Source organism: Mustela nigripes, chromosome 3 (assembly GCF_022355385.1).
Source record: "Mustela nigripes isolate SB6536 chromosome 3, MUSNIG.SB6536, whole genome shotgun sequence".
In the NCBI taxonomy this organism is placed as follows: Eukaryota; Metazoa; Chordata; class Mammalia; order Carnivora; family Mustelidae; genus Mustela; species Mustela nigripes.
The window spans coordinates 22,224,965-22,237,164 of record NC_081559.1 but is presented as its reverse complement, the minus strand read 5'-3'; the positions used below and the strand labels follow the sequence as shown (position 1 = coordinate 22,237,164).

General features: G+C 33.9%; 1 protein-coding gene across 1 annotated transcript in view; it reads left to right on the top strand.

Annotated features, from left to right (window-relative positions):
- Positions 1–12,200, top strand: part of ERBB4 (erb-b2 receptor tyrosine kinase 4) — a 1,176,406-nt gene that overhangs the window by 624,976 nt on the left and 539,230 nt on the right. The window contains exon 3 of the mRNA XM_059395472.1: positions 2,842–3,028. Coding sequence (XP_059251455.1) covers positions 2,842–3,028 — 187 coding nt within the window. The remainder of the gene's footprint in view (positions 1–2,841; positions 3,029–12,200) is intronic.

Here is a 12,200-nt window from a genome sequence, read left to right as displayed (position 1 = left end):
GAACGTTAGAAGAACAAGGAAACCAGCAAAATTGGAATAGAGTAGACAGTAGAGTAGAAAGGTAGAGAGTTAAAGAAAAAGTTACAAAAAGAATTGATATATGATATACATCATATAATATTGCACTGTGCAACAGAAATGTAGTGACAGCCATAAAAAAATAATTTTAAATTTCCATGTAGCCATAACAAAAATGTAAAAAGAAAGGTTAAAATGAACTTTATTTTTTTTAAGATTTTATTTATTTATTTGACAAAGATCACAACTAGGCAAAAAGGCAGGTGGAGGGTGGGGGAAGCAGGCTCCCTGCTGAGCAGAGAGCCAGATGTGGGGCTCGATCCCAGGACCTGAGATCATGACCTGAGTTGAAGGCAGAGGCTTAGCCCACTAAGCCACCCAGGTGTCCCTAAAATGAACTTTAATAATGCATTTTATATAGCTCAATTTATCTAAAATATGATTTCAACATGGAATCTTTAAAATAGCTCATTTCAGTTCACAACAACTTTACATTGCAATTACTCAATAGCCACATATGGCTAGTTGTTGTAGCATTAGGCAGAACAGATAGATTTGGACTCATTCGTGAAAGAATTTTGTCTGTTATTTTAAGTGACTTGGGAGATGTTTCAGGGCTTTAAGATTTGGAGTGTCATGGTTTGATTTACATTTAAAAACGATTGGGGGGCGCCTGGGTGGCTCAGTGGGTTAAGCCTCTACCTTAGGCCCAGGTTATGATCCCAGGGTCCTGGGATCGAGCCCCACGTCGGGCTCTCTCCTTGGCGGGGAGCCTGCTTCTCCCTCTCTCTCTACCTGCCTCTCTGCCTACTTGTGACCTCTCTGTCTCTCTCTGTCAAATAAACAAATGAAATCTTTAAAAAAAAAAAAAACAAAAAACGATCGGGACACCTGGGTGGCTCAGTCCATTAAATGTCTGCCTTTGACTCATGTAATTATCCCAGAATCCTGGGATCGAGCCCAACATCAGGCACCTTGCTTAGTAAGGAGACTGCTTCTCCCCTGCTTATGCTTGCTCTGTGTCTCTCTCTCTCGCTTGCTCTGTGTCAAATAAATAAAATCTTAAAAAAAAAATAAAAACAGGTCCAAGGGCATCTGGGTGGCTCAGTTGGCTAAAGCATAGACTCTTAAACTCTTAATCTCAGCTCAGGTTTCAGTCTCAGGGTCATCCATTCAAGTATTGCACATTGAACTCCATGCTGTGCATGGAGCCTACTTAAAAAATTAAAAAATAAAATAAATAAATAAAAATATCAGGTCCAGCCTTAACTGAGAATACATAATAAGGAATCAAAAGAATTAGAAATAGGGAGACCTATAGAAATAGGGAGACCTATTCCTTGATAAAGGAATCATAATGCCTCAGATGATAGCAGTGGTTGATATAAGAGGTGATTGAATTGCTGATCATTTTAAAGGTAGAACAAATAGGATGGATTGGATTTGGTGTGCAAGAGAGGAGTCAAGAATGACCCCAAGACTTTGGCCAAAATAATAAGGATGGATTGACCACAACTGAGATGAAAAAGGCTGTTGGAAGGTTGGGGCAAGGAAGATGCGTATTCAGATATGCGTAGGAGTATCTGAGAAGTCTAGTAGCATTCAGGTGAAGATGTGGGGTAGGCAGTTAGATAGGAATCTGGAGTTTAGGGGACAGGTTGGAAGTAAGAGTTTGGAGATCATCAACCTTGAAACTAGATAAGGTCACCAAGGGAATGAGAGTAGATAGAAAAGACAGTACCAAGGATTGAACACAGGAACATCGAAATTAAGAGGTCTATAAAGACATGAAATTGACATTAAAAGAACATAAAACATTTTACCACCTCTGCATTTTATATATATATATACATATTTTTATATTTTTGTGTTTAATATATTTATATATTATATATTCAATTTTATATATTTATACATTATATACTTATTTATATTTAATTTTTTAAAACCTTAATACATGCTGTTCATAGCTGTCACAATGTAGGTTATTTTACTGAAAAACTAACTTTAAATGAAACCTAAGGGCTTTTTTTGTGATTTTCTTTAAAAGGTACTATAAACTTTCAAGTAATTAATTTATGCTATGTTAAACAATAAATAGTAAAAATAAAAATTGTGACTGTAGGTAAGGGTGCTGGGTTGCGCAGCTGCTTAAATGTCTTCTTTCAGCTCCGGTCCTGATCTCAGGGTTCTAGGACTGAGCATCAGGAGGGAGGCGAGGGGCTCCCTGCTCAGCAGGGAGTCTGCTTCTTCCTCCTCCTCCCCGTCCCCCTGTTCTCAATCTCTCTCTGCTCTGAAATAAATAAATAAAATTTTTAAATTTTTTTGTTGTAATTAAATTAGAGGTTATTATCAGTCTTTAATGCATATTGTTTATTATATTTGTGTTTCCCTGAGACATATATGCTAACTGTCTTTGCTAATGATAGCTTTAAACATCAGTATAGCAGTTTAAAATATGTCTCGTGGTCTACAGACTGATGCAGCTTTGTTTTACTTGTGATAAGCTTGCTTCTTATAAAAACTTTGGATGATATCTAGGTGTTCTTACCTCATTTTAGTCTGTTGAAAATGAGATATTTATTCCTTTAATTATATTCAGATTCTAGTTATGAAGAATGTTTTATAAATGAAATCCATTATTTTACTATAACCACATTCATGACTTTTTTAAAGAGTACAATTCATACTTCAAATGAGAATGTAACCTTTTGTTTTCTTGTATTATCAAGGTAACTATTTACAATATAATGGGGAAATTAATGTACTGACAAATAATCTCTATTTTTTTTTTAACAAAGGCAATTGTTTTTGTCTTTTCAGTCTATTCGAGAAGTCACAGGCTATGTGTTAGTGGCTCTTAATCAGTTTCGTTACCTGCCGCTGGAGAACTTGCGCATTATCCGTGGGACAAAACTGTATGAGGATCGATATGCCTTGGCAGTATTTTTAAACTATAGAAAAGATGGGAACTTTGGACTTCAAGAACTTGGACTGAAGAACTTGACAGGTAAGGAAAACATACAAAATTGGAAATACGCTCTCATTATCAACTTAAATGCAATAAACATACACATATGTGTGTATGGTTACTGTGGTGTGTGTTATACTGAGGAACACCATAAAGCATTTAAGTATCTAGTCTTTATTCATTTCATGGGAAATAATGACTTGTGATGCCCTTGCTTTTATTTACAGATATTGTTAAGTGTAGTCTGAAAGATACCGTAATACTGTATCTCAGCTGAACAGAAGTACACTCTGAGGAAATGCTCAGTGACTGAAAACTGAGATAGGAAGCAGGTTTAAGAATGCTCTGTTTGGTGGTCTCAGGTGAACAGTGGACCGTATCATCAAATCTCTGCAATAAATAACACCATAACCTTCACTTTCGTTAGAGCTCAGTAAATACACAGCCTTTATATCTAGTTAAACTAATCTAGTTTTTTGCACAGTCCCTTATTTTTGGAAAATGTACCTTGATTTATTAATTTAGTTTTGATTTATCTTATTCAGTAACTCACTAAATGTCATCAGAAATTCTTTCTTAAAACATTTCAATATTATTATTGGTTTTTCCCCCTTAAGATTGGAAAAAGGTAATTGCTGACAACCTCAACTTACCAACTTGCTGCAAAAAAACAAAAACAAAAAAACACACCACTTTGTGGAAATTTTTTTTTTTTTTAATTTTTTATTTTTGATAGGAGGATGTGGAAATTTGTTTTGAAAGCTGGTCCTGGCAATCTTGCAGATAACCTTTCAGTCCATATAGTTGATAGCTCATATAGGCTATCATAGGAGGTTTGGTACAAGGTTTCTAATCAAGAGTTTTGCTATGTGTGCCTGTAATCAAGTAGTGCTAATTAGTAATTAATTATCATCTCACAGTGGGATAAAGGAGTTTAAACTATTAATTTAGCCTAAATTAATATCATCTATATTTTGCATCAAAAGACATAGTGATTTTATGTGTGTTTGAGTCCACTCAGTGGTAATGTTTCTTGACATTAAAAATTATAATTTTTAGAGGTATTGCCTCAAAATATTAAGTAAAAATAACATTGATATTGTCAGGTTACTAAAATTATTTGTTTCTTTAATTTATAGTGGGTATAAGATATTTCAAGTTAGAAATTGCATCATTTTAAGTTAGAAATAGAAATAGCTTCATTGTTAGCCAGACATGTAAGCTAAAATTGGATATTTTGGATGAAGAAAGAAATGCTGATTATGTTATTTATTTTGGATATGATTGCTATAGAATTGATGGCATAATGGTAAATGAAATTATTCAGAATTTGTAGATTCCTCCATTAACATTTTACTTTTTTGTTCTTTTCTTCCAAACTCTGCTCTTACTAAAGAGCAGAGTTTTTGACTAAATTGCTACTTGCATGAAAATAATGATAGGAAGAATTTTAGAAATGGAATGGATAGAGAAAAATTGAATGATTAAAGTGAAGAGTCTAAAAATAATATAATCTGGTTAAAATTTACATAGGAATAATTATGGTTTATTAAATGATCATCATCTATTTATAGTAAAGAAAAAATGAATACATTTTAAACTTTTTACAATATTTGAGTTATGTTATTATTCCATAATATTTGCTATTTGAATAATCTTTTCAACCCAAAATAATCAATCTTTAAAGAGCTCACTTATTTATTTTTACATCTAACATTAGTACTACTCAAATATTTTGAAGTTATTCAATCAAAATTATGCCCATTTAAACATACCTTATTTATTGAGTGAGCTCACACCATTATTGCTTAAGTTCATGACAGCTTGTGTCATACCAGAATACAACACTGTAATTTCAAGAACATTATTCCCTATTCTACAAGAAAATCTTATAATAATTTGTGTATGTGTGTGTGTGTGTGTATAAAATAAGTGACTAACTAACTAATAAGTGGCTAAGTAACTAATAAGTGGCTAAGGAATGAATTGATTGTTCAGAACAGAAAATGCATTTGTTCAAGAGATATTATTAATTTATTTTTGAACATAAACAAAAGTGCAATAAAATAAACGGTGGAAAATCTAAGCAACTTAGAAATTGTCCAGATATCTTAACATATTTATCAGGTGGCTGAGAATTACAATTGAACATCATCCCAGCATCATTGATCTTACTCTAGGTGATTAAAATCAATAATGTTAACTCCAATTTTGAATATCAGAACTCACACAATAAGCATGATTCTATTTGTGTGTTAGAATACATGGGGAAGGGTAAGAGTTCACTGTACATAGCGGAATTGGGGAAGAAATTTGCTTGATAGTTGTATCTTAAAGAGCCAATTGTTCTAGGTAACCTGGTAAAATAACCAGCAAACATTGCAATTCACTTCAGATAAGATTGTTTTCATATTTTGGAAAGGTAATTGTTCTATCTTGTTTGTTTATATGCTATGCAAAGCAAGCGGATAAAAATTTAAAACAGTTTTAGGGTTATATTAAGTGTAGGGCTACAGGGTTAGCCCTAACTTTAGGGCTGTCTTATATAATATGAAGGGGAATAGAAAACCCGCTGAGTAGTCAGATACCTCACTATTTAACTGTCCTAGTGAATTAAAATGTTTAACTTCATTCTTAAAAATAAATAAAATAAAATAAAAAAGTAAAATAAAATAAAATAAAATAATAAAATAAAATAAATTATTAACTCAGTTCTTAAAGAACCAACTGTATCAGTATTACCTGAGTATTGGTAGAAATGCAAATTTGGGGGCTTTACCTGTGACCTAATGGACTAGCAACTCTTGTGGTGGGGCCCATCAATATGTATTTTAAGGATCCCTCCAATGATTCTCATGGCCACAAAAGTTTGAGAAACACTGTTCTGTTTTTAATTAAAGTTATGTTACCGAGAAATGATATCTAGTTAACGTCTTCATTTACTTGACCTGAATAATTTTTATTCATTTATCATTTCCTAGAGAGAAGGGAAGGAATGGGACAGAGAGGAGGTGAATTTGTGACTGAATGATGAGAAATACTCCTTAGGTTGGGGTGAAAATGAAAAGAGCATACTATGAGTTTCCATTCATGGATGTTTCACGGATAGAAACATGTGGGTATTAAAGAGCTTGGAGATTAGCAAGATGCTGGGAGTAAACTTTCTTCTGTATTGCCATTTGGCTTGGTACCAACTTTGCATAATGGTAAACCACAAAAAGGACAATAATAATCACGGTCATTTTTCCTTTTAAGCAATATTTTATTTTTAAACACTTTCAACAAGGTAAATAACAAGTACTATTTGTGGGGGTAAGAAGTATACAGATTGTAACAAATGATGAGATTATGATTTCACCCACACACACATATATTCAATATATATGTAAAATTTTTGTTTCTCCTAAAATCTTTTTTGCTGCATTGACTTTAGAATAATATAACTTCTTTTTTTTAAATTACATTTACCTCCTGTAAACTCTACCTTTGTGTTAAAGGGGTTTGATTAACTTGAGAACTGTCATATATAAGGGCTAATGGTTGGATACCACTTAACACAGACATAAATTATCTTCAACCTTACATATTCTTATTAATTAGCTTGATGCTCACCCAAAGATATTCCTTGGACTATAATTATTACTATAGATCTTACCTAGCTACTTTCATTCTTGTTGTGCCCAAAGACAAGAAACATACTCATAAGTTCTGGAAAACTTGTTTTACTGCTGCTGCTCACATTTGCCTGTTTCATTGTCAGTGAGGTGGAACAGAGTGGAGAAGAGGCAGGTCCCGAGGCCAGGGATATGCCACACAATGTAAAAGGAAGTAAAGAACTTGTCTTGGCAATCCCTAGGTGCTGTGTTCAGTTGGGTCATCCTTTTCTGGTCAGAGGAGAGCCATATTTCCATCAATGTGCCCTTCAGGCACATAATCATCTTGAACCCATTGAGAATGATAGGACTACAGAACTGGAGAGAATTCATTACTTCCTTTGCTAAGGTCACTTGTACATGGCTGTGGTTTTATTAATCACTCCCATGATGGGGCTCTGCTGTTTCTTTGTTTGTTTGTTTTTATCATATCCTTCTTAATCAAATATCCTTATTATAAATTCAAACCAACAGCTAATATATTTACAACTTGAAGTCTACCAGCTTCTACTTATTTAGTTACCTGTCTGTCCAAAATCTTAAAAGTTGTTTCATTATATGGGGCAAAAAAACTCAAAAAACAAAAAAATCAAAGAAGAAGAATAACAAAAAACACTATTATTTTCTCCTTTCTAGAATTTATAAAACTGCCTCATCTTGATAATATTGTACAATTTCATCTATATGTGATATTGTAGAAATGAAGGAATCTTTGAGAAATACCTAGGTTCATATCTATTCTATTATTCATATTCTATTTATAATGATGATAACCTGAATATATATTTACTACATAAACATGTACATTTTTCTTATAAAATTTCACCTTAAATATTTGAATTTCTATTTTATGAATTATTAGAATATCTCTTTTGAATAAGTGAAATTTTAGGTAATACCAGTATGCAATTTATGTTTTCCAAATTTTCCCAAATACTCTCCATATTTTCAGACCAACACATTCATGTATTAGAGCTCTTATTTAATGTTTTACAGCTATTTTTAATTATTTCGTTAACTGTGTACTGGATCATCTTGATTAGAATATTATTTGATATGTGGAGAAGCAAACATTTTAAACAAAATTAAAATGCTAAAGTTATTTTTGGGAGCCCTCATTAATAAGGGAAGGATATATTAAGTTTACTGAGTTCTGGTAGACTAAAAATGAAATAAAATGCTTAGATCAGGAGATAGAACATCTGATGTAACAATATTTAAATTTCTCAAACCCCTTCAGCATTATTCAGTGACAGTCAAGTAAATGACCTAACATTGAAATGGACAGGCCATCTGTAATCAAGTCAGTGTATGTCAAAGACCCTGGGTGTGGAATCAGAAAAAAAACAAAAATCTATTCAAATGTCAGATCACCACTTATAATCTGAGTGTCCTTATGAGACTTAGTCTTCATCTTTAAAATTGAGAAGAAAATCCCACCTCAGGATGTTATTACAGACATTAAAAAAATAAAAGTAGAGAACTTGTCAACCACAACACCTCTCACATAGCATTTGCTTAGGAAACCTTCATCTTCTTTCCTTGTATTGTTTTGTCCCTCGCTTTTCTTTGTGCCAACTCACTGACAAAACAATTGTACCTGTTTCTACATATTCAAATAGGCTCCTGTTGCTTCACTGGGGCCTTGAAAAGAGACTTGTTTAGACAAAAAGATGCTCCAAATTTCAATGTCTCTTCAGATGCCACTTTGAAGCTATTTTATGTACAGGCTCTATTTTTCTCTGGCAGGGAGAAGCCTGAGGCTTTTCTTTGTCCCCTCTCAGTGTGATCGCTGTCCTTAGTACTTTGTAGCACTTCTCGCCCGTCTTTCAGTGCCCATGCCAAGCACCTGTTACCCCAGCCCTTCATTTCAAATCTCTATCATCATGTTTCACCCTTCATTGGCCCTGACATTTGCCTTGACCTAGACAAGAGACATTCATTCTGAGTTTGTTTTCTGACACTAGAGTTGCTAAGCATTCTTCAACTGTTCTGCGAAAGGTCTCAGTCATGTTTGAGTGAGTTCAGCTAGCCTGGTTCAGAAGTTGTTGTTAAATACAATGTTTGCCAAAGGTAACTGCTAATATTTACATGAGAAGAACTACTAAGCGTATCATGGATATCTAAAGGGAAAAAAAAATGATTCCAAGAATACTCCTAGCTTAAGGATAAATTACTTGGAAAATGATTTGATCAAAACTAACCTATAGTGAAAACACTGTGAGACAGATGGAATCAGTGAAGAGTGGCACATTCTTATGAAGGCATCAATTTTTAGATCAGGTCCACAGTTTCTAAAAATGATACTCTGATCAATGTTTTCAAAGAAGATTGTTTGCTTGCCATGTCAGATAGTGTGTATTAACTAGAAGAAGGGAAATTATAATGATGGATTTTGGTGTACAAGTAAAACAGAAATATATTTGAAAGTAAGTATTTTAAATATGAGCTCAGTTAGAATGGCCATTGCAACCTATTTCTAGGACTCGTTCTTAGCTTTGGAGAACTGATGAGTGAATTTATGGAATTGAATGAACGTAAAATGGGAATTTCTTTTCCTCATGTTCCACTCATTAGAAAGGATACTGTTACTGGAGAAATAAGGCATGAGACAGTGGGATTTTCAGGGAATGGAATTATTCCTTCCCCTTTAGCTTGCACATTTTTATTTGTGAATACTAGGATAATCTGCTGAAGTCAGAAAAAAGCAACCCTGTTGTTGATTTCTGTCCCATTTAGGGATCCCGAAGGTATCCCATTCTCTGAACTACATTCTTATTAATCCCTATAGCATCTTTAGGAAAAATATTGGGAGAAAGCTAGGATTGTGGAAGTCTTTCAGGAAAATTCCCTACTTGAGACTTCAAACTTCTGTCATCATTCTTTGTTGTCCCTATGATAGTTCGAGAACTACAGATTCCCTTTCCTATGAGAGAAAACATACATATTCTAAGGAAAGAAAACATGCAAGGTCAAAAAACTCCCTTTTTGAACCTCATTTGTTGGGAAAATGTGCTTGTTTGCTTATGACATTTAGAAAGTGGAGGAGAATTTTTGCTCGTCAGGGTCCTAAATGCAATAAGGGAAATTGATAGTGATCACCATGAGTCCATAATTTCACTTCAAGGAAAGCGGTGAAGATATCAGAATATCTGCCTCCTCACCCTCATCCCAGGACATTATCTTTGTTGGTGCGGCAGACATTCATCCGTAAAGAGTTGGCAAATTGTCTATCACCTATCCACCTATAGATGTAGATATATAAAATATAGGTAATAAAGTAATTCTGATAGAGATATATTTATCATATAGAGGTAGAGATAAAGATAGATAGTTAAGCTAGAAGAGACAGCTCCAAGCTTGGCAGACCCTAAAACTCTCAGTCAGAGGTAGAAATGAGGATACACATTGTTGTCTTCAGATGTTACTGAAAGCATGATTATTATAATATCTCCTACTGTTATGGAGTTTTATACTTTATAAGTGCTTTCAGCTTCCTTTTCTTTGTTTCACACATAGCCTCTTCAGGCTGACCTGGAAAGTATCTTTATTGTAATTTTATGTCTAAGAAACCAGACCTAAAGTCTTGTGGCTAATAAGGGCATGTTGTTCTAGAATTTAGATCTATTTTCCATCTCTTCCTCTTGTGTAATTCTTTTTTTTTTTTTTTTTTTTTTTAGGATTTTATTTATTTATTTGACACAAGTAGGCAGAGAGGCAGGCAGAGAGAGGGAGGAGGAAGAAGGTTCCCTGCGAAGTAGAGACCCCGATGTGGGCCTCGATCCCAGGACTCCGAGATCATGACCTGAGCCGAAAGCTGAGGCTTAACCCAATGAGCCACCCAGGCGCCGTCTCCTGTGTCACTCTTAAGAAATGTTAGGATAGTTTCTTCAGGTGAGACTATACTCTGTGAAATACTAAATTGGCTATAGGAATAATAATCCAAACTTTAAACAGAAGCTCTTAAGGTTGTATTTTAGAAATAATTTTCTGATTTTAATTGTTGTATACTTCAATACATCATGAATGTATCTATGAAAAATTGTGTTAAGGTGACAATAAAATACAATCACACACACAAAATGGCAAATATTGTATATACTGGATTTGATTTAAAGTATCAGATCTATTAACTAATTCTATAGCCACTGACATTCAACTATGGCTTTTTAAAAATCAAGGTTACTGGGGTGCTTTGGTGGCTCAGTAGGTTAAGCAGCTAACACCTGCCTTTAGCTGAGGTCATGATCCCAGAGTCCTGGGATCAAGCCCCTTGTCTGGCTCTCTGCTCAGCAGGGAGTCTACTTCTCTCTCTGCCCGTCCCCCTGCTTGTGTTCTCTCTCACATGCTTTCTCGCTCTTGCTCTCAAATAAATAAATAAAATCTTTAAAAAATAAATTAAGCAATAAGAATAAAAATCAATTTTTAGTCATAACTCATGTTTATTAATACGCTCAATTTTATGGGTGAAAAGTTCAGGATTCTTTTGGAAAGTGATGTCAATTCAAATATTTGTTAGCTTTGTTTTTTTCCACTTGGATATTCAAGACACTGTGCTGAGATATGAGTTATTCTAAATTATCTCTACCTACTTGTCTTCTCTCAGTAAATATTATATTTCTGACAAATATTTACCTACCAACCACAATGTGAAAGCATTGGGAAAGTATTTTTCCCAGTTATTATATTATTTATAGTCAAGCATCTCCTTGGGGTCAACAGCCTACTTTTTAATCTGTTTTACCTTCAAAAGCATCAGTTGTCTATTAGAACTTTCTGTGATGATGGAAATAGTCAATTCTGTGGCACAACTGAGTAGCCAAATGTGACTGAACTTGAAATGTGGCTAGTTTGGAAAAAACACATTTCTACTTTTAATTTGTTTTAATTTAAATGTCTACATGAGGTGATCAATATTAAAGATATTAGTGATCATATTAGACAGTGCAGTACTAAAAGGACAGCATGTTTTTATTTATTTATTTATTTATTTATTTATTTATTTATTTATTTTTTCAGCATAACAGTATTCATTGTTTTTCTACCACACCCAGTGCTCCATGCAATCCGTGCCCTCTCCAATACCCACCACCTGGTTCCCCCAACCTCCCACCCCCCACCTGCCCCTTCAAAACCCTCAGATTGTTTTTCAGAGTCCATAGTCTCTCATGGTTCACCTCCCCTTCCAATTTCCCTCAACTTCCTTCTCCTCTCCATCTCCCCTTGCCCTCCATGCTATTTGTTATGCTCCACAAATAAGTGAAACCATATGGTAATTGACTCTCTCTGCTTGACTTATTTCACTCAGTATAATCTCTTCCAGTCCTGTCCATGTTGCTACAAAAGTTGGGTATTCATCCTTTCTGATGGAGGCATAATACTCCATAGTGTATATGGGCCACATCTTCCTTATCCATCAAGGACAGCCTGTTTTATTTTGTTTTTTAAATTTATTTTTAATTTTTTTTCTTACTTATAATATATGCATTTATTTTATTTTATTTTATTTTATTTTATTTTATTTTATTTTATTTTATTTTATTTTATTTTATTTTTAT